The sequence below is a fragment of the Catharus ustulatus genome, chromosome 3 (genome assembly GCF_009819885.2).
Source record: "Catharus ustulatus isolate bCatUst1 chromosome 3, bCatUst1.pri.v2, whole genome shotgun sequence".
Classification (NCBI taxonomy): Eukaryota; Metazoa; Chordata; class Aves; order Passeriformes; family Turdidae; genus Catharus; species Catharus ustulatus.
Genome location: NC_046223.1, coordinates 29,245,516 through 29,267,409, shown reverse-complemented (window position 1 = coordinate 29,267,409; position 21,894 = coordinate 29,245,516). Strand labels below are relative to the sequence as shown.

Here is a 21,894-nt window from a genome sequence, read left to right as displayed (position 1 = left end):
TGATACAGAAACCAAGTCGGAAAATCTGATGCCTTTCTTGGAAAATCTGAGTGCATGCAGATTGCTCATGGACACTCAGCAAGCTCTTGGCAAAGCACTAGAGGCTCTTAACCACAAGATCATTCCCTTTCCAAGGGAAAGAAAAAACCCTGGGTTTTGTACTACTGAACTTCTTTCTTGTATCATTATCCAACATCACCAACAAACACAGAGTATGTTAATTGAAGAAGACAAAGACGCACAGCTACTGGTCCCTACATTAAAAATTTCTACTATCAGACTCTTGTCTAGTATCATGTTATGACATCCTTTATATCCTTAAATCTAATTGGATAGGCTGAACCTCCTTATACCAGTTTTACTCTGATTGGTACAGGTTCTTATGCCACACTGCATCTCTACAAGACATGACTGCTTGAAAACTTGGATCTTCACCAACCACAACTGCATTGCTCAGTAGCCCAACACAGGTTGCAAAAAGTTCAGCACATGTTTTCCAATGAATTTTATATATCATAGCATTCCCTAATAACAATGACAAATATGGAAGATGCAATATACAGAATTCTAGTGGTCCTGACACAGATCCACAGAGGTGACAAGAAGAAAAGGATTCAGCAGTCCAAACAGCTCTCCAGGAAAGTAATTTCAACTGGTGCAGCATGTGGCAAGGGATTTGTGAGGACCCACCACAGGCACCAGCCATGCTTTCCTGGACTTCCACTGTTGGAGAGGCATAGCACCTCAGTCTGCTCATTCCAGGAGTTCTGGCAGCACAATGCTGTGAGGCAGCAATGGGCAGCCAGGCTTCCCCATGATGTATGATACAGTCTGGGTGCTCATGCTGCAGAAGCCTGAAGTTCCTAGGCAGTCTCAGCTTTGTTTACTTCTAATGTTCAACATTTGTTTTGTCCCCTTGGTTACTCTGTAAGGAGTTTCCCTATCTCATGTCTTACATTTGAGCCAGACATAAGCAGTTAGTTCAGGGGTTGAGAAAAGGTCTCCCTGGTTCAAGCGCAGGCGGTGGCTCCCCACTCCTTCTGTCCTCTCCCAAGTTAGAAGTACACGGTGTGCTCCTTTAAAGATCTGTACCTTGGAGGAACACACATTTGTACCTTTCACCTCTGAAAATACAGACCAGAGTAGAACAGGAGAACTGAATTTACTGCAAATTGACAAGATGTGTGGGACAGGAATGACAAGCATTTTGCTGCTTTTAACTAATGCCCAATCTGTGTTTTCTTCTTCCCTCTGACGAACACCTTGTACAGCATCCAGATATAACAGATTTCGTCTCTAGTTCATCTATGAAGTCTCTCTCTTTATACCATGGGTTGTTTTCCTATTATTTCAATGCTTCTATTTTCCAATGCTTTGTAATAACTTTTTCAATAACTTTGTAATAAGTGAAGGGAAAAAATGTTTATTAACTCTTTACAGCAAAAGAACAAACCAAAAGTATCCAGTGCTACAATCAGGACAAATAACCTGCAAATAGTCTTCTTACATCTGTCTCAGTTTTATCTACCTCTGAATTGCTAGTCATTCCCCTTAAGTGAAAATAAATTTTAAGAAGTCTGCATTTCATAGTCATTCCCCTTAAGTGCATAGTAGGGCTGAGGATTCTGCAAAAAAAAAAAAAATCCAGTACAATGCACTGACATTCATATACAAGCAGCATTTAATCATACCGCAAGAGCCATCCTCACACAGTCTGTACGGGGGCGTTTATCGTGGGAGATGTCACACACAGATTGAACAGGCTGATAAAAAGCCATTTACATACATGCTACAGCCCACTGCAAAGAGTTACTATCTCTAAGCTCTGACATGGGGGAGGAAAGCAAGCAGCCTCTGCCAGCATCAGTTACTGACAACAAACATGCCCATCCATGCGAGTCAGAAAAACAGAGCTGGGGCTGATCAGAAACAGGGGAAGGAACATCTCCAAAAGGAGTCTTGCCACAGTAAGCATCCAGCAACGCTGTGTGTTAAAACAGATACTACACTACACTGCTTGTAAAGGGCTAGAAGGAAAAATGACCCACATGATGGGACATTAGCCATGGTTTTCTCCCTAATACCATATGCACTGACCTGATGTCATTCGAGTACAACATCTTCTACAGAATCCAAACAGGGCTATTCTTCCCTACCACAGAAATGCAAGGAAAAGAAAAATTAGGGCAAGCAGACTGCAAATCCAGTGTGCAAGGGGAAGAACAGAAGAAAAACAGTTCTACTCTTGCAGTCACTAATTCAGTTCTCACAAAGCCCCAACAATAAGATTTACTTAGAGTGCAGTTGGGTAAGACTTGACAGGCCCTCCAGCACAAAGAGCACCATTGGCACTAGTTCTTGTCCACCCTTCAGTTACCAGCACAGAAAAAACTTTGCAGCACAATACACAATTTAAATTCAACTCAGTTTCCACAATGTGTCAGAAAGTCACTAAAGTGCATGTTACTTCCACACTGGGTCTAGCAAGAAAAGTGGAGCTATTGCCAAGACAGAATTAGCTTCCAGTCCTTATAATCATAAGGCTAGATGCTTTCTTGTTAGCTGGTTAAGGTAAAGGGACTTGTGTATTTTTCACAATCAGCCATGATAAGAGAATACCAACTTAAACCTAAACTATACTGAGATTTTTCTCATATGAATCAGGTGCCCAAATTTAAATAGATATATACCTATATACTGTAGTAGTTTATCATACAGTGCAGACAGTTTTCTAATAGCGTATGGCCCAGGCTCAAGGTTGAGATATGTTTCCAGATTATCCTTCTTTGAAAGAACAAATTCTACCCACTTCAAAGGAAGTAACTTTCTATGTATAGAAATGCTGCTTTTCTCTCCTGTATAAAGGCAAGGTTTCTATTCACCTCCTGTAGTTCTCCCAGTGATTCATCTCTGGCTCTTCACCTTTGTATAATCTCTGCCCCTTCCACCCTTCCCCCAAATCTAAGCTGCATTTATGCAAGAAAAAACCAAAATCTGTAAGGTTTGTAAGACATACCACTGGACTAATCTTTTCCTTGAGTTGAAATGCACTACCCTCATATATGGAAATCTGAAAGGGGAAATTTTATGAAGGCTTATTTCCACTTTCATCTCAGTCATTCCTTGCCAGGGGAAGACAATGATACCATGTAACTCCAATGCTCTGAGAGGTGATTTACCAAAACTGGAACATCCATGTGCACATAGATTCTCAGCAACACAAATGGGATGAAAATTCATGCTGGAAGGAATCCTTGAAGGTCCATGGTCTGACTTCCTACACAAAGGAGGGCTAGATCAGGGTGTTACCCAGCCTGGTCTTGAAAGCCTCAATGCACAGATGGAGACTGCACATGGACTAGGTGCCTTTATTCCTACTTGGAAGGAGGAGCGTTGCTATTTGGTGAGCTAGTTTATGAGTCCCAGAAAAATAAAGTACCAATCCCCTCACAGGTTCTCTTAACTTTCCTTTTTTACACAGACTTCAAGCTTCCTACCCTTGGATGAATTTAGACAAGTAGGGAATAGTGGGTTCATAGGTGCAAGAATTCAGGATCATCACTTTCACCAACAGTGCCAGCCTGCAGCTGCTAAAATCCCACAGCCCAGGAGCATCAGAGCTACCAGGCAAGCTGAAGAAGAGATCAAAGAAAAACAACAGCATGAAGAACATGAACCTCAATTCATGTGTTGCATCCCAGTGCTGTGTGTTGAACACACCCATGGCAACCTGAAGCAAAAGACATCTTAGTGTGGAGCTTACAGCCCTGCCAACAGCACCTGCCCCAATCTGCAGAGCAAGGTTCTACTGTCTGTGCTCCTGTGCCACACAGACAGGCCAGCCTGGCCAGAAGACAGTGTGATGCTAAGATAATTGCATGCAATAGTTTTACTCTACATACAGGAAGGTAAGTAATTTGTCTTGAGCACATTCTCATCCTGGGGAATTCCAAGTCATTCCAGGTCACTGTCCCCAAGCAGAGGATGCACTTCACTTCTAGCATGTGCCTTCAGTCTAGTTCAGAAATGGGCTCTAGGAAATTAATTAGCATTGAAACAAGACTATTTTTAAGACTTCAGACATATACATGTGCATGCTGACTAATCAACATTCATCAGAATACTGAACACTTTTCAGAGACAAAATTCAAAAGCACAACCAAACCACTCTAGAGATGGTATTACAACCAGTCTGCCCTGCCAGCTAAGGTTTGACCTTAAAAGCACCATCCTCAACTAACCTATTCCACTACAGTGTCTTGGAAAGCAAAATAGCCCAAACCTCAATAAGCAGCAATTAGGATTAGTTAGACAGAGGCAAGACCCAGCATCACGCATTATTTCTGCCACAGTTCACAGCAGTTTAAATAATTCATAACCTGGTCTTGACACTTATCTCCCCCACAACTAAGCTATGATTTTTTCAGCAGGGCTTATTTGCAATGCAAATAGAAGAGGGGGAAGAAAGACCTAGAAGCCCTTGATTTTGAACACATTGATTCATATCGCAGCCCATGAAAGGTGGGGATGAAGAGACTAGTTTTGATGTTCAATAAAGCTGCATGTACTTCTTTCACTGCTTCTTCCTATTATACAGGATTATTGTAAATTTCTGGCAATCTGTTACAATCTTGAGGTGTTTTTCATGTAAAAGTTTCAAAGTTAGAAAGGCAGAAAATTCCAGTAACCCCATGTAAAATTACCTGAAGACCTTTCTAACCATAAGCTGGGAATGAAGCTTAAAATTTAAGCAACCTGTGAAGGCTGCTCAATGCATCAATGCAAACTCAAGACCACCTACTAAATGCAATAAACCAATGCTAACAATGTTATTCCAATTATTTTCAAAGCAAGAACTCTATCTGGTTAGACTTGTAATTACAGCTCAAGTTTACTGCTAAAATTAGGACAGCTTTTTGATCAAGCGGCTGTGAAGCCAGAAGGCAGCAAGCACTCCCCTGAGATGCAACCTCAGGCCTCTGCTGTCAGTCAATGCTGTGTAGGCTCTGCATCACATCCCATATCTTATGCATAGCAGACATCAGCAACTTCAATCCATAGACACTCCATTCTGTGGAGCATATCCAGATCTGCATAACTGGCTGTTCTTAACCTTCATGGCATGTCTTTTAATCTTTGTTTTAACCTATAATACAGTGGTCTCAAAAATTCTTTGATCGTATTAAGAAAAAAAATAAATTTGAGAATGCATACCCAACATATGCATATAATTATATACAGACATTGCTTCATGAATTATTTATTATATATTTGTTTATTTTTTCAAAAATATCTGCTAGATAACATGCTACTGACAGCCATCTGTCAGCAGAGGAAAAACCCTGCAAATTCAGAACACATGACTTTTTGTAAAAGCAAAAAGGCATAATTCACCTTTAAGTTTGACAACTATTTTAACCATTTTGCCAGGAAATAAACACTGAGCTGTGTGTACAGATTTTCATGGCCATTTCCCATCTCATTACAAACTAGATTCTATTTAAAAGTCTTGTGTTTACAAAGTTAACCCTACTGATGCCATCCTACAGCACTTCATGCATTTCTGGGCCACACTGTACTCCTAAGTAGTTGTTAATGTATTTCATTATTGAATTAGAATGTAGCAAGCTCCTTCAGCTGAGACATATTAGAAACATTTACACTTCCATGCTACTATACACCAAGCTTCCCACACTGCCCAGTTTCTTCTAATACCTTTTTTTACCCAGTCTTTGGCAATGTCTTCAACATCTCTTTCAAAGGAAAGCATTTTAGATTGCTGCCATATAGTTTTTTTCATATTACTTCAGTTATTTTTCCATAGCAGGAAGAACAAGTGTTTCCCCAATGGTATCTTTTTCCATATTTTGCTTTTACATAAGAAAGCTCAAGAGGCTACTAAAAATTTAAGTACTGAATTGAGTGTCATTAGACTTCATTGATTAGATCCAGTTAGACTGTCACTGCTTTTACCTGATTGAAGAGCTCATGCTAATAGTGTAAGCTCTGACATTCTTACCATTCACTTGTGCTCCTATTTCTAGTATTACCTGAAATCCACATGTTTTTGAGGGAATCTTTAAGCTACATGTCTACTTCATAAGGATTAGTTTAATTAAAACCAGACAATATAATACATAAATCCTCTTAAATAGGCACAAATGAGCTGCAACATATGAAAGTCAATGAATTAGTGAGGATGCCCTTCCACAGTGTGAAACACCCTCTGTTTTGCAAGACACTTTTGTAGGCTCTGCATGACACAAGACCTTCTAGCATACAGACTAAGGGTACCACTTTCAACAAATACAATATTAAAGATTTATTTCAATGTGGGGCACTTCTTTTTGCTGGTGGAGTTTTTAAGAAAAAAATAAATAGAAAACTTTTCTTCTGCACTACACTAGATCATCTTGCTCAATCCCTGGAGCACACATACTGCTTTAGGGACCACTGCTATAACATGTTGACTGTCCTGGTATAAGACGCCACCTCCATTCTGTGACATCAAGATACATCTACTGGAGCAATGCTCTGAGGCACAGCAAACACAGGGGTGATCAGCAATCTATCTAAAGCCCCATATCTAAAGACTTGGACAACACCATCCACATCCTCATTGCATACTGCAGATATTGCTTTTTTCCCCTGGTCTAAATACAACAGGAAGAAGTAGAAGATAAAAAAATGCTAAGTTGAAGGGGCACAAGGGAGAGGAGATGGTATTTATGACTAAGTTCTAGAATTTATTCAGCTTGAGTTCATCTGCACCACAGTTAAGTAGCATCACCAGCAAGAAAGTTCTCTTCTAGCTGCAAAGCCACTGAATCAAACTAGCCCTAGAATCCTGTGTTCAATTTTTTGGCACCTCACTACAAGAAAGACCTTGAGGTGCTGGAGTGTGTGCAGAGAAGGACAATGGAGCTGGTGAAGTGTCTGAAACACAAGTGCTGTGAGGAGCAGCTGGGGGAGCTGGGGGTGCTCAGCCTGGACAAAAAGAGTCTCTCTACAATTACCTGAAAGGAAGGTACAGCAGGGTGAGGGTCAGTCTCTTCTACAAGATACCAAATAACAGGACAAGAGAAAATGGTCTCAAGTTGCACCAGGTCTCAATTGGCTGTCAGGAAAAATTCATTCACTGAAGGAGCAGTCAGGCATTGGAACAGGCTGCCCACAAGTCACCATCTCTGGAGGTTTCTCAAAGATGCATAGATGTAGTGCTTAGGGATGTGGTTTACTGCTGGATTTGGCAGTGCTGGTTTAATGGTTGCACTTCATGATCTTACAGGTCTTTTCCAATCTAAATGATTCTATGTGTATTTGAGGAGCAGAAGGGAGAGAGAGGAAGAGTAATTCATATTTTACTATGTTGATTTGTATCAAGCAAGCAAGACAATCCTACTTAAAGTTACTAGAATGGACAGAGCCTGCAAGACTAACAGGCTTGTTGCCCTGTCACTTAAAAGATAGAGACATTTGAAGCTTACTCCAGGGCAAACCACCACATGGAAATCTTCCCATAGCCACTGGACACATACCATGCTACACAACACAGTCCCAACACGACACCATCATCACAGCCACCTAAAATCTACCCCTAGCTTAGGCTATCTGCAAGTATGTTTTAAACGTTTTCTTCTAGTGAAATTAAGTTTAGCACATTGTTTCATTTAACCTTACAAACCTTGTTCTGTTTCCTCAGAATGGCATGGGCAAATACTCTTCCACCTCCTGATGCTGCTAACACCACAGCTTTTAGAGAATGAAGTCATAGTGCAGAAGGTGGAGAAGATTTTATACACGAGTGCCATCACCACCTATAACTGTATGCGGGGAAGGGAGAAGAATGACTAAACTTCACCCTTGCAGAAACCAAATCACGTTAACAAAAGGAACCAGAAGTTGCATTTGTGCATAGCTGACTGTGCTAGAAGTGCAAACTAATTCTAAAAAGTTAAACTATCTGATGCAATAGCAGAGAAAAGATCATGAATGCAAGAAAAGCCTAAGCACATCAAGAACACTAAGGCTGGGCAACTCTTTCACATCCAAGGAAAAAAGCAGTGGCACAAAGCCACACAATTCACCAACATGCAACAGGTTCAAAGTCGTTGTCACAACATAAGGGCAACTCCAGGCTCTTAAAACCCCAAATAAAACATTCTAATACTAGGTCCTTTTATCAAGACATCAACATTTACAAAGTGGGGCTTTTGCCTATCAGAGCTACTCTGACGCCAGCATGAATTAACAGCATGTTTCCCATCTTGTTGTCAGAATTGTGAAAACTAGCACTTTGAAGCACACACCAGGTACAGAACAAAGTCTCTCTCTCTCTGAGGTGGATTAACATTTAAAAGGCGCATCTTTTGCCAAGCAAAAGTGAAAACAAGTTCTGCCAACAAAATGTCTTATTTTAATTTTAATGTCCTATTGTATCATACATCCTTTTGGCAGGAACTTCATTTTTCTAATGGTCAGGCAAGGAAACTAATTTTATTATTTAGGTTCTGTTTAAAGGAACCCATCTCCCACAGATCTCAGAGAGATGAATCTCAACCTTTTATAGTCATCAGAGGATTCCAATGAAGGAGTTCTTGCCCTGCCCAACCCTTGGGGAAAAAAAAAAAAAAAAAACAAACCAAACATCACATAAAAACCCACACCACCAAAAAAACCACACCCAAAACCAAAAAATGGAACACAATTTTTTCTCTTCTACTGTGTCCCATTAAGTTCTACATAGACACAGCAGTAGCTGAAATTACTGTCAAAAGTAACCTCAGCAAGGAGCCACTAGTAGAGGAAAACAGCAATTAAGTAACAGAGAAAACTGCAAGCAAATGTATCATCTCACAAGCAGCATATATGTTAACAGTTGCATGCTGGCAAAGTGTTCATCATCCTCATGAAGCCCATTATCACTGAAAAGCTGTATCTGTGTATGATAAAAAGTGAAATCAAAGTTTTACATTACTTTCCCCTTTACTATCACCCAAACCTATGCTTTTCTCATCTCAACTTCGTGCCTAGTATAAGCTGGCTCTTTATGATCAACAAGCTTTCCTAAAGACAATGAACAGTGGTCTTGTCTTTAGGAAGGTTCTAGACCTTCTCAACACTTCAATGGACTCAAGAGCCTCAGTCAGCATCATCACTTCCAAGGTGGGCAGGTTCTGAACTGGGACCCCTAGGAAGTCAGAAATATTAAAGTAACAACCCTTCTGGTTTAAACAGGATTATTAAATTACAGAAGATTTAGACTTTCAAGTAAAAGCCTATAGTACACATAATGTCAACAATCAGTGTCTAAGTGACATGATACTTGACACTGAAATTAATGGAGAGAGACGGGGAGGGAATTCAGATTCAGGATTTTTTCCCCTGCACCTTACAGCGTGCTGTCCATTTCTGCTAAATGGGTACATCATATCACACTGCCCTCATGTCAGACAGTAACAGCAGTGCAGGCAGAATGAAAACTCAGCTTCTAGAGAGGGTGGGGTCAGCTGTGCTGGAAGCAGGCGAGGAAGATCTGAGTTCCCTCTTTTTTTACCAATAGCAGATTTGAGTACTTTCCTGTTGTCATGTGGCTCCTAAACAACAATACAGAAACCAATCATCTTTATCTTGACATGGCAATTACAACCTGCTTTTACTTTTCTCCATTAGTGCCTAGAAACAATATAAAGCAAACTACTTACTTGAACATGGAAAAAATTTCATCAACCTTCCTGTAATCCATTTTCTACACTTTCAATGGACAAGATAAGGTAGGTTCTTACATAGTAACATACATACACACCATCTCTTTTCAGATATTGCAGCAAATTTTTCTTAAGGAACTTCAAAAACTCCTAAAAATTATCCTGTAGTAAAAATCTCAAGCCCATGAGAATATATAACCACTGAGAGGGTTTTTTTGGCATACAAGAAGTGGAACAGTATTCCAAACACTGTCTGCAAAAAGAAGACATCCTGAAAAGTGCTAAGTCCTCGGAAACAAGGGACAGACTCAGAAAGTGCAAGTACAGTTCATTAAGAGGTTTATAAAACATGACCTGAATTTAAAATGCTTCTGGAAAAAAGAAGTCAGAAGTGTAAACTCACTTAAAAATAAGTTTATTAAATAAATTATGACCCTACAAAACTATATGGTGTTTCTAAACTCAATTGAGCTGCACTTGAAATTGTTCAAACTAATGGTACTCAAAATAATTTCGCACACTCTATATGCCAGAACACTCCAGTTTTGATACTATATCACATCACTCACCAAAAATAAGTGGACAAAAATTTCACTCCAGAGAATCTAATTAAAAGTAAGGTTGCTTAAGTCAAGATGATAAGACACAATAACCCATTAATGTTATTTGAGCAGAATACATCCTTGCACTATGGGATTGGTAGCATTAAGTAAAGAACTGAACTAGAAAAGTTAGTACCTTAGGATCTGAAATAAGAGTTTGATGAAGCACTGGAACAGTCTTTAAAATAGAGGTGCTCTCTTGCAAAGAGGACAAAAATAAAAAAGAACAAAAAAACGAAAACAAACCCACAAACCTTATCCTTCTCCCTTTCAATTCCATTATTTAGTTAAATGAGCCAACAATAATCTAAATAAAACCAAACAGGAAAGTTTATTTTTCCCATTTTAGTCTATGAATTTTTAAAAATGTGCACAAGAAATTTACCAGCTTATCAAAAACACGAGTTAAATTCATTTATTCAACTGAAAATTCTTAATCAAATTCTTTAGAGAGGAGAGAAAAGTAAATTTATCAGAACATAGTTTTGCAGTAAAGCTATCTTTAACTCTACATTTTATTCAAATTTTTAAACAAAAGCAACTGAATACAAATCTCACCTAGGAAATTATTCATCATGCAGAACCCCATACTAGAAAAATGGATCACACACAAGTAAATGTCAAAATTAGACTCCAATTAAGTATATGAACAACTGTGTGATACATCCTCTGGTTAGTCAGAATGAACAACTTTATTACCAAGCTTGTATTTACTGTATGCAAAGCTACTGTTTTTATCGATAGTGCAAGCCAACAAAATCAGAAACTAATTGAGCAGAACAATCACTAAGAAGTTTAAAACAATCTACTCAAATATTGAGGCTTGACTCGGTCAATTTAAAACCATGATTATAACCAATCAGATAGTTTTCAAACTAGCCGAGTAAAAGGTGAGGTTTTCTGTTTATCTCTGCCATTCTCCTTTCAGAACACCACCAGAATCTCCAAACAACCACTTCCAGTATTAGAAACCCAAGACAATCATTTCACATGGGCAGAAAGCACAACAATATAATTCCAAGTATACAGAGCCCATTACCAGTGAACTTTTAAAAGATACAACCACAAGAGAAACAGGAACACACGTAAGCTCAACAATTTGTTCTAAGACCGAACAAACACAAAATAATCCAAAACAAGATGTGCTGAACCCACGACACTGGAAGCAGATTCCAGGCTGTTTATTATTATCAAACTCAGGAAAAACCCCCACGTGGTAGTTTTAAGGTTTTGCTTTCAAAAATATCACTCAGCTCTTAGGAGAGCTCTAAAAACCAGTGGTTCAATATTTGTCTCAAGATTTTATCTTTGGTTTTTCAAATGCGTAACACCACAGATCTTAAACATCTTTAAATGACTAAAATGGGTCCAAGAACAAAATATAGGTAGCTCTGAACCACTGCACTAAAACAGTCTCATTTCCTCAAAGATATGACTTGTGGTTGGATTTGTTACAGTAAAATGCAGACTACCATCAAGATTTCTTACAGACACATTATCACCTTGTTCTCTTCCACATCTTCCCAAAGATCTAAAACGACCAAGCTCACGCTGTAGCCCTTAGATAAAATGGATGTTTTTTCTAAGGTTGAAAAACCCCAAAAACTAAAGAACAAAGCCACTCAGAAACAAAATTACAAGGGATAAATCTCAACTTAGTCCACAGTCTTCTCTCACAGTCACCAGAGAAGAGGCTGTCCCCATTCTCATCAGCTGTGTCAGACACCATTTGAAGAGGTGATGAATCACCCCAAAACAGCCAGCTTCTGACTCCACAGAGATTTCAGACTGAAGCTGCACAAATTAAATCCACTCTGAGTTGCCAAATGACCAATAATAACAGAAAAACGACTAAATTACAGAAATTACAGGATGGACTGGGAAAAAAGGAGAAAAATAGGCAGTGGGACTTTTAAAGCTTTAACTCCCTAGAAATCCATTTAGAAACTAGATCCCATGTGCAATCCTATGGCATTGCTGCACAAATACAGATAGATAGCTGTCTCCAAGCTACCTCACTCCAGGCAGAGGAAGTCCAGTGCCTGGCCTGACAGGTACAGGGAGCCCCTCAGCACAGGACTGACTCACCTTGCAGCAGCTCTGACACATCCCTGACCACACAATGAAGTCCCTTTTAGCCATTACAAAGCCAGGACCCACACTACACAAGAGCCCTGCCTGACTCTCCATCACCCAGGCTGGCAGCTCTCAGTTAAAGCAGCTCTCGTTCTGCTCTCAGCAGCACAGCAAACATTGCCACACCAGAGAAGCCTCTTTCCTGGAGCTTAGCTATGCTGAAGCCCTGGCTAGAGCTACTCAGTGCTTCGTAAGGGTTAGGTAGTGGCCTCACCTACTACCAGGAAGATTTACTCCTTTCAAACAGAGATGCCTGCAGAGTTTCTGCAGCAGGCACAGACAGAGGAAAACCAGTGGGCTCTGACAGCTACACATTTTGTTCTGAAGTCTTTTTTGCTTGCTGTTTCAAATGGACAACACCAGGTAACAAAGTCACAGTGTGTCCCAATTGAATTAGAAGCAAAGTTGGCTTACTCAATACTGTTTTACACAATACAGAGCTGCTTGCATCAGAGATTACCAGCAGCAATGTGAACTGAGCACAGGTGAAATTTTAAGGAGGGATTGACTTCATGGAGGTTGGGGAGGAAGGAGACAAGTACAAATCAACCACCTATTAACTAAATATAGAGATTAAAATTAGTCATGAAATGACTAATGAAAAATCAAACTATTGTCAGAGCTCACAAAACTTGTCTCCTCACAATGCAGGGATTTAGAACAGGAAGCAGCAGTCAGATGACACCGGAGAATCTTGCTGTCTCTGACATTTGTCCTGTGACTCGCCAATTGCATAAGCCCTAACACTGATAAAGAACCTCAGTCTTTACTTCTTGATACTCACCTTGTGTGGAAGTTTACTGAGAAGACAAGCAAGAAATTTTTTCCCTGTTCAACTTCTTCAAACAAAACACAAGAGTGAAAACCATACTGCCTCTTACTATGATACGAACCTACTACATGCTGTGGACCTCCAGAAAAAGACTCCAGAGATTTAGTTCAGCATCCAGCCTTCAGTGCTGCAGAAGTTAAAAGGTGCTCTAAGGAAGGAAACTTGGTTTTACTGGATTTCTACAACTGGTTTTATCTGTGTAACTCTTCCCACTGTATCCCACATCTTTCTTTTGTTAATTTTTGTTAATTTCCAACATTAAAAGGGTAAGTGTCAATATGAAAAAAATTAGTCTTTTATTTGATTGTGCTTTCTTCTATGACTTTTCCAGCCTAATCCTGAGTGCTTGAGAACCTATGCTGCCATTCTGCATGCAGGTATAATTCAACAGTATTACCTCCACAGAACTGAGTTAGTTCCAAATTCCCGCTATGAGGTAATAGAAAGCTTTGCTGCTTAACTAATGCTGGATGAACGGGGATATTCTATTAAACCAATGGCTTTCTCCCATTTCTGAAAATGTGAACGAGAAATTAAGCAGGGAACCTAACTTCTGCCTTGAAATAGACAGGACTGAGGCTTTTCTGGACATTTGCCTAAATGGCTAGTAGTAAAATTTTTGCCGGGGCAACATTCAAGAGCATCTTTAAAGAAGATTTCAGATTGCATAAACAACCAATACTTCAACCAAAGGCAGTAATATAGTATGGATCAACCTAATTTCTGGAGAGATACTAAATTAAAAAGGGGAATAAGAAAAATCTATGGTATAAAGTATCAATAAATTTTAAGTAATTCAATTCCACATTGTTACTTGCCCTGCAGAAGCAGTCTGGACACACATTTTTAAATGAAAATTTAAATCTACACTGCTATTGCCATAGTTACCTAAAAAGTGTTAACATATGAGTGGGAGGTTGAGGCAACACGGCATGAGGGAACAGCGATCCTACCAGTGAGTGCCTTCTCCAAACTCAGCTGGACAAGCTCTAGTCTGCTGGACTTTTTTTTGCCAGCAACTCTGGTAGAATACTGAGTGACTTATTACACTCTTGATATGTTAGCTAATATGAAAATTGTCATCATAGAGGATACAGACTGTGGAAGCATAACACCACAGAGGTTTCTCTGCAAGAGCAGAGACTCCACATGGTTTACAGGGGCAACACAGTATTTACATTCCATGCTAAACCACAGAGGCAAAGAAACCAAAAAAATTGCCTGATGCTCTGAGGCAAACACCTCCAACATCTTCATGTGTAAGTTAGTCAGTCAACATAGTACAAGGGGTCTTATAACAACAGGGTTATTCCATCAGTTTCCACACATACATTGTCATTACACTCACACCTCACCAAGGGTCATATCTACTGCCCAATAAGAACAGTGCATCTCCTTCAGACTCTGGAGTGCACCAGGAGTGCAAATACATTGCTGAGAATGCACTGGCAACTACTCAGTCCTCTGAGCCATGCAAGTGTCAGTGTGAGGTACAAGTAAATTAGTCCTGCTCCACAAAAGCTCATTAATGAAGCAGATTCGATCAGTACCACAGGAAACAAAAATCAAAGCAAGCAAAGCAGCACAAACAGAGTTTCAAAAAAAGCAGAATTACTCAAATTATTATCAGTAATACTAGCAGCCCAGTCAAACAGTATTTTGGGTTGATTTGGTTTCACTCTTTTACATACCAGTTGAAGGTATCTGATCATCAGAGTTCTCATTCACCTAATTAGCTGGTGGACATGCTGAAAAGAGTAGAAAGCAGTAGATAGGTAGCAGTACTTGAGCAACATTTATAAAGGAAACCGAAAGCAAATGAAGGAGAAGATTACTGATCTTTTTCTCCCCCCAAGTCAAAAACTGACAAGGGTCTTCCTTTCCCCCACACAAAAAGGAAACGCAATTTCACTACTCACAGAGGTAGTTTTGGTTAGAATCTCTCAAACAGTGCAATGTCTGTAGAGTTACAAGGGGGAGGAGAGATTCCTGTTTGTACATAAAGTCTGATACTGTGTGACATGCATTGCAAAAATATACTACCTGCTTTGAAAGCACATATTCTGTTAGTCCAAAATTTAAAACTTGGAGACATTGTCTTTGTTTAATTTTCAGAAATCACTAAAATGTACAAGTAGATGAACTCTGAGAGTAAGCATAGGCCCCAATTCAGCCAAGGGCTTGATTTACATTTTCCCAAAATGGACACACAAGCTCAAGCATGTTGTTGACTTACAGCCAAGAGTTACCACAAGATTTCCAATTTCAAGCTTTTCTTTCCAAGCCAGCCAAGTTTAAAAACCATGGACTAAGACTCCACAGTGCCTTTAAGTTTGAAACTACACAAGCCATACCATGTAGGATTTTCTACAGCACACATCTTTACCCTAATCCTGCTCCAACCAAATCACTTGGAGAAATAGCTTCAACCTAACACCAACATATTTCAAATATACATACACAGTCCTTTACCTTTAATAACAAAGGCTTCAGTTAACAAACGCAGCACATACAGAGGTTCATCTTTGGTTGAAAGGTCATCAATTCCTGCTTTTGCATACATGCTGATGGCATCTCTGTAGCATCCCTCCACATAATGAAGCTTTCCTAGGATCAGCATAGCTTCTGTCATATACTTTGGCTGAAATGGAGCAGGAAGAGAAAAAATGTTTACAGGGTGGAATACCAGACAGGAAGAATTAATTACTCCACAGCAAATTAAGCATGTTCAGAATGCTTTCCTCTCACAACTGCAAGGGCTAAACTCATGAGAGCAATAGGCAATGAAGGTCAGGCAACCACTTTGGAGCTCAGTTTTGAAATACAGTTTGTAAGCCAACTTTTTAGTCTCAACTGACCTGCTGTATCGATTCACCAGCCACAAAGAGCACATAAAAGGTTGGCATTGTCAGAATTACCCCCCCCCACATACACACTAAGAAGAACCCCTGCTTTTAAACTAGACAGTAAACATCATTTTTTTTTAGATAGATACTTCCCTCTCCTCTGTATAGTTAATTAAAGAGTGAGAAAACTCCCAGCTTTTCTTCAGTTGTCAAAGAATTTGCACGCAACAGTGAAAAAACAAGAAGGTACACCTGCTACTTCTAAGATTCATTTTGTTTAAGGATTGAAAACATATGTAACAGAACCTCAGTAAAACACATCTGTTCAGACCCTCTGGAAAGCAAGAAAAGGCTCCCAAGCCTTCATACCCATTTTTTTAATACATGCAATCAGCACAGGGACAATACTGCATCAGTATTTAAGTCACCACTAGCAAAGGAAAAGCAATGGCAATTCATGCAGCCAAACTAAACACAAGGAACTGGAAGAATTCAGTAGTTCTGACTGTTAATGGGGCTAAACTATAAAGAAGGAGGGTTGGCCAGACTCCCTTTTCTTATTTCCTCCATTTTATGCTCTAAATAGGCTGACTTTGCTCATTGAAAATTAACATAGTGAAAGTATAATACACATTTCCAACTTAACTAAAGTAGCCTCAATTTCAGAACCAAAAGTAATACAAGTCTAGAACAGGCCTTTGTACTTCATTTACACCTAAACACAGTTATGCAACTGTGTGTCAAAGGACACCAATGCAGAAGCAGCCATCAATGCAGAGTAATAAAACTTTCCTTGAAGCTCTGCCACTGAATCAACAAGCAGCTGCCAGCCACACATCCAGACCACAAAACAAAGTAAAAGCATTACTACTCTAATAGACACCAATGGCTGTGCAAGGCTGTAGTTCTCCCAACACAACACTAAGTACCTGACAGCAGCCTGTGGCACATTTTTCCCCCATCAGGAGCTAACCAGTTGTGCACAATTCCCTCAGATCTGGAGCAGCAGGAGGTCACTCCTCTGTGCTGGCCTGACAGCATCCTTTTATGTGGCCACACCCCACCACTCGAGAGAAATTCTAAGTATTTATCCTGCTTCTTTCCAATTAAAAAAAAAAAAAAAGAAACAGGATATGTCCTCACAATACAAAATTTCTTTGCATATGAAAAAGCAAGTCTCACAACATAAAATCCTGCATAGGGGAATTATCAGTCTCTTAGTATCACCTACAATACAGCACTGGACATCTATGGACACAGGCAACACCCACACCCTTTATCAGACAAATAATCATATGAAAGAAGTATCCAGTTGTCAGGAATTATGCCAGTAGGGCCCACTTACTCTTAGTTTCCCTCTGCTTAAGATATTGGTGAGATACTGTTTAGCTTCACTCAGTTTGGGCTCATTCTTCTCTGACAGTGGAATGGAGTCCTTCAGTTTGGTAAAGTTTTCCTTCAAACATTCCTCCAGCAGAGCCTCTGCAAGCAGCAAACTCCCATGGTCCTCTGAAAGCACACACCAACAAGAAACATTGCTTACTGCCATACTGATAATAAACAGAATTACAAAAACAAATCAACACACCTTTGAAACAGACAATAAACTCAAATGAGGGGATAAGGAAGAACTTACAGACAAAAAAAAAGTTCCATTAACTTCTATCTAGTGGAAATAAGTTTTGTATGGAAAAGTGAAACAGCACTTTGTTGTAACTTGAAGATTTTCCCTCCTTAATCCTTTAATTTTGGCAGCACTATTCCTTCTTATATTGTCACTAATATGAGAGTTAAGAATTTTTATCAAAAAAATCCCTCTTAAAAGTGTAAGACCAAACTTTGCAAACACTTCAGTGGATGCTTTTTATTTACAAAGGTACAAGCATGAAATGAATGCTTTAGACTACAGAGAAGTGATAGCAGTAACTGCATCAAACACCTTTACAATTTTCCTGAAAGTATACAGAAAAAAAAAAAAAACTTAAAAGATAAATTATACACATTCTACATATCCATTACTAAGGAAACACAAGGACTGATCCTCTGCCATAATTAACATGCCACATAAAACTCTTTCTACATTAAAATCCATCCCTGTTCACACTTCCACCAAAGAGATACTCAAACACAGGTAGCAGCAATGGATACAGCACGAAGCATCATGCAATGTGGCAATCATGCTTAAAAACAGTTTCATCTGCCAGAGTACTGGGACTTCTTACATGGCAGGCCCATTTCTGCAGTTCCTTCATTCATAACAACAGTACCTCCATCAGCAGACTAGCAGGTCAAGCTGGGTAAGGAAATATTTGAATAGCAAAGAGCCCAGCCCTACATTTTATACATATTCCATGGTTCAAAGTCTGAAATTTGAGAGTGAGTAAAACACAGTAGTAGAATATTTCTGTATTTCAGTCCAGGAGACACCTCATGCCCACTCATACACCACCACACACGGCATACAATAATCAACTGTATAGTGGTTTAGACTTTTTTTGTTGTTGTGGTCTAAGTGTTCAGCTACATAACAAATTATAACCATAGCTCTTCCTGCTCATTTGCAGGCCTGCAACTAAACAAAGTACAGGTGCATAAAATGGGAAGTGTAACTGTTCAAGTATATTCCCCCCCAAACTTGCTTGCAACCATTTCGGCACACTAAAGTGCTTTCAGGCAGTCATTAATCTCTTCATAAAACTTAAGGAATTAGGTAAGATCACAGACAGTTAAGAAATAAATATACACAATCTCACAAAGCAAATACTACTGTGAAAAAAATCCCATCCAAGCCCACAATCATTTCTAGAAGCACAAAACCTGCTGAAAGAAGTTCTGTAGCAATAACAAAGCGTTACTCTTTCATAACTAGCAAGTTATGATGACATAGTAGCAAATTAACAAGTCATGTTTTTACAGCAATCATACTGTTGTTATACCTCTTAATTACAAGGGAAGAAACTACTGTGAACTCTTCAACTACTAATGCCCCCAAAGTGCATGGTGATCTCTGCACCTGGGAAAACGCAGCTGAAACCCGACTAAAGTCCAAAGGGTGGCCGTGTGATTCTCAGCACAGGGTTCAATCTGCATCATGAAAACACTTAGAAAGCCTCAAGAATGAACATGTATTAAACTACCAACATCTCCCCCATCATGGTTCCCACTGTGAAATTTAAGGCACCCCAGAAATCATCAACGCTAGGGCCACATTCTGGAAACGCTCCCCTAAAGTGTTACTCCCCGAAATAGCTCTTCTGATTTCAGTGGCAGAACCCTTTGTACCGCTACGGCAGGTAGGATCAGGTCCTGTTCACAACTTACTTGCTGATCTCAGATTGAGTTATGCTGCCTCACTCGTTACAAAACATTAAAAAAAAAAAAAAAGGCAGCAAATCAGTGGGTTGTAACAGGAACAGAAAATACTAACATACTTGCTACTTATGAAACGTGCTTTACATGTGAAAGCCTTTAAGGAAAACAATGTCCCTCGGAAATGGAGAGAGGTAACACAAGGGCACCCAGGCAAGAACAGCGCTGGGCAAGGGGCAAGAGGGAATCAGCCTGACACGTATCTGAGGACACCTTTCCAACGGGGGCGGCCCGGCCGCAGCCCAGACGAGCTCTGGGTGGGCTCGGAGCCGGCAGCCAACACCTGCGCTGGCCGCGGCGGGGGCGGCATCCCGAGCGCTCGGCAGCGCTGACACCAAGAGGAAGCGCGGCGTGATCTCCCCAAGCGCCGCTTCCTGGGCTCCCGCCGCCTCTCGCAGGCATCCCTCCTTCCCTCCCGCAGCCACGGACGGCAGACGACGCCCCGCAAGCCGGCGCTGCCCAGCCCGCGCCCGAGAGCCGGGGCGACCGCAGCTCCCGCCCACGCCAGCCCACCGGCGCGGGGCTGCCGAGACCGGGCAGCGGCAGGGAGCGAGCAGCCGGCCCCGCAGCTGCCCCACGCCCGGGCGGGTCGGTACTGGCGGCCGCTCCGCCCGCCCCCTGCCGCCGCTTACCCGCGTCCTGCGCGCCCCTCGCCGCCTTCGCCTTGCGCGGGGGCCGCGGCGGCAGCAGCTGCTGTGCGAGGTGGCGGAGCCGTTCCCAGTGCCCCTCCGCCCGGCACCGCTCGATCTCCGCCTCCAGCTTCACGTGCGAGTGCGAGCCCTTGGCCGCCATCTTAGCGCCGGGACGGACCCGCCCCGCCCCGGCCCACGGGGAGTCCCCGGCGGCGCCTCCCGAGCTCGGCCGCTGGGCCCGTGGATCCGCCAGGTGCGGGGGGGCGGAGGCGGACGGGACGCCGTGCCCGAGGGCTGCGGCGGGGAACGGCGCCTCCGTCATGGTCGCCACTCCCTGACGCCTCTCGCCTGACGCCTGGGCACGGAGCCGCGTCCCGCACCGGCGGCCGCTGTCCCGGCTCCGCGGGTGTGGCCCCTCGCTCCCTTCCTGGGCGAGACGGGCCGCGAGTGCTGTTCCCCCGCCGCCGCCCTCGGAAGTCACCCGAACCTCAGGACTCTGTGCCGGTTGATCCCCACGAGCCACCCGGGCCGTGCGTGAGGAACGGGCCAAAAGCCCCCCCAGCTCCCCGGGGCCGAGGTTTGCTCGAGGGTTGTGACCTCGAGAGGCCAAAGCTGTGTAGGTGTCGAGTGTGGAAACACCTGTGGCGTGTGGTGCGAGGGGAAGCACAGAACACAGAGTTCATAAACTGCAGTGGGCACTGGGGAGAGTGTACAGCAGTTCCACTCGAGCAGCAGGGCAGGAGCCATGGCCATCCTTTGTGGATGGGGCTAGAGGGAAGCATCCAGAGAAGGGGAAGCTGGGGACTGCCCTAGGAGTGGGACACGCGCTGGCCCTCACTGCCACCAGCTCTGCCATTGCAGTCCTTCTAGGTTCTGCCCAGGGTATCACCAGCGGGATCCCTCCAGTGCGTCTTCTGGGAGGGAGTTCTCTGCATCACAGGCCAGGGTTGTTGAGACCCCACAGCACCCAAAATGGGCCAGGTTGCAAGTGGGTCATCTGGTGTAAGCCCCCCTGCTCAAGCAGGGTCATCTAGAGCACATGGCACTGGATTTGCATCCAGGCAGTCCCTGAATATCTTCATTGACGGAGACTCCACAACATCTCAGGACAATCTGTTCCTGTACTCAGTCACCACACCCAAGAAGTTCTTAGTCATGTTTAGGTAGAGTATTCTGTGCATCAGTTTCTGTCTATTGCCTCTTGTTCTTTTGCTCAGCACCACTGAGCAGAGCCTGGCTCCATCCTCTGGGCACCCTCATTTGTGTACACTGTACATATAGTTATGTATTAGTATACTTTGATGAGATTCCATCTCAGTTGTGTCTTCTCAAGGCTGACCAGGCCCAGCTCCCTCAGCCTTTCCTGCTAAGAGATGTTCCAGTCCCTTCATCATTTTTGTTACCCTCCACTGGACCCACGCAGGAGCTCTGTGTCTCTTGCCCTGAGGAGCCCAGATTGGACACAGAACTCCAGATGTGCCTCACCAGAGCTGAGCAGAGGAGCAGGATCACCTCCCTCAGCCTGCTGGCAGTGGTCTTCCTAAAGCATCCAGGATTCCATGGGCCTCCTTGGCCGCAGACACACTGCTGGCTCATGGATAGCTTATCACCCACCGGCACCCGCAGCCCCGCGCGCTCACCTGGAGGCGCGCGCCCGGCCCCGCCCCGCGCTGGGCGTGGCCTCGCCGCACCTGCGCCGCCGCGAGGGCTCCACGTGGAGCTCCGGGGCGGTGACGTCACGCGCGAGGCGGGGCGGGGCGGGGCCGGGCG

The 21,894-nt window shown here is 42.3% G+C and overlaps 1 protein-coding gene across 12 annotated transcripts in view; it reads right to left on the bottom strand.

Moving 5' to 3' along the window:
- TTC7A (tetratricopeptide repeat domain 7A) overlaps nucleotides 1-20,301 on the bottom strand; it is a 210,675-nt gene extending 190,374 nt beyond the window's left edge. For 7 of the 12 annotated variants that reach the window (XR_004417261.2, XR_004417262.2, XR_004417264.2 and 4 more), the window contains exons 1-3: nucleotides 20,125-20,290; nucleotides 17,469-17,632; nucleotides 15,750-15,918 (exon numbers count right to left, since the gene is read on the bottom strand). Coding sequence is in view for 4 of the 12 variants with exons in the window: in XM_033053676.2 (XP_032909567.1) it covers nucleotides 15,750-15,918; nucleotides 17,469-17,632; nucleotides 20,125-20,284 (493 nt within the window). In the remaining 8 variants the exon portion in view is untranslated. Of the gene's footprint in view, nucleotides 1-956; nucleotides 1,079-2,097; nucleotides 2,153-13,338; nucleotides 13,377-14,968; nucleotides 15,026-15,749; nucleotides 15,919-17,468; nucleotides 17,633-20,124 lie in introns of those variants that run through there. The other 5 variants (XM_033053680.2, XM_033053679.2, XM_033053681.2 and 2 more) reach the window with 5 other exon arrangements.
- Nucleotides 20,302-21,894: the final 1,593 nt, after the last annotated feature.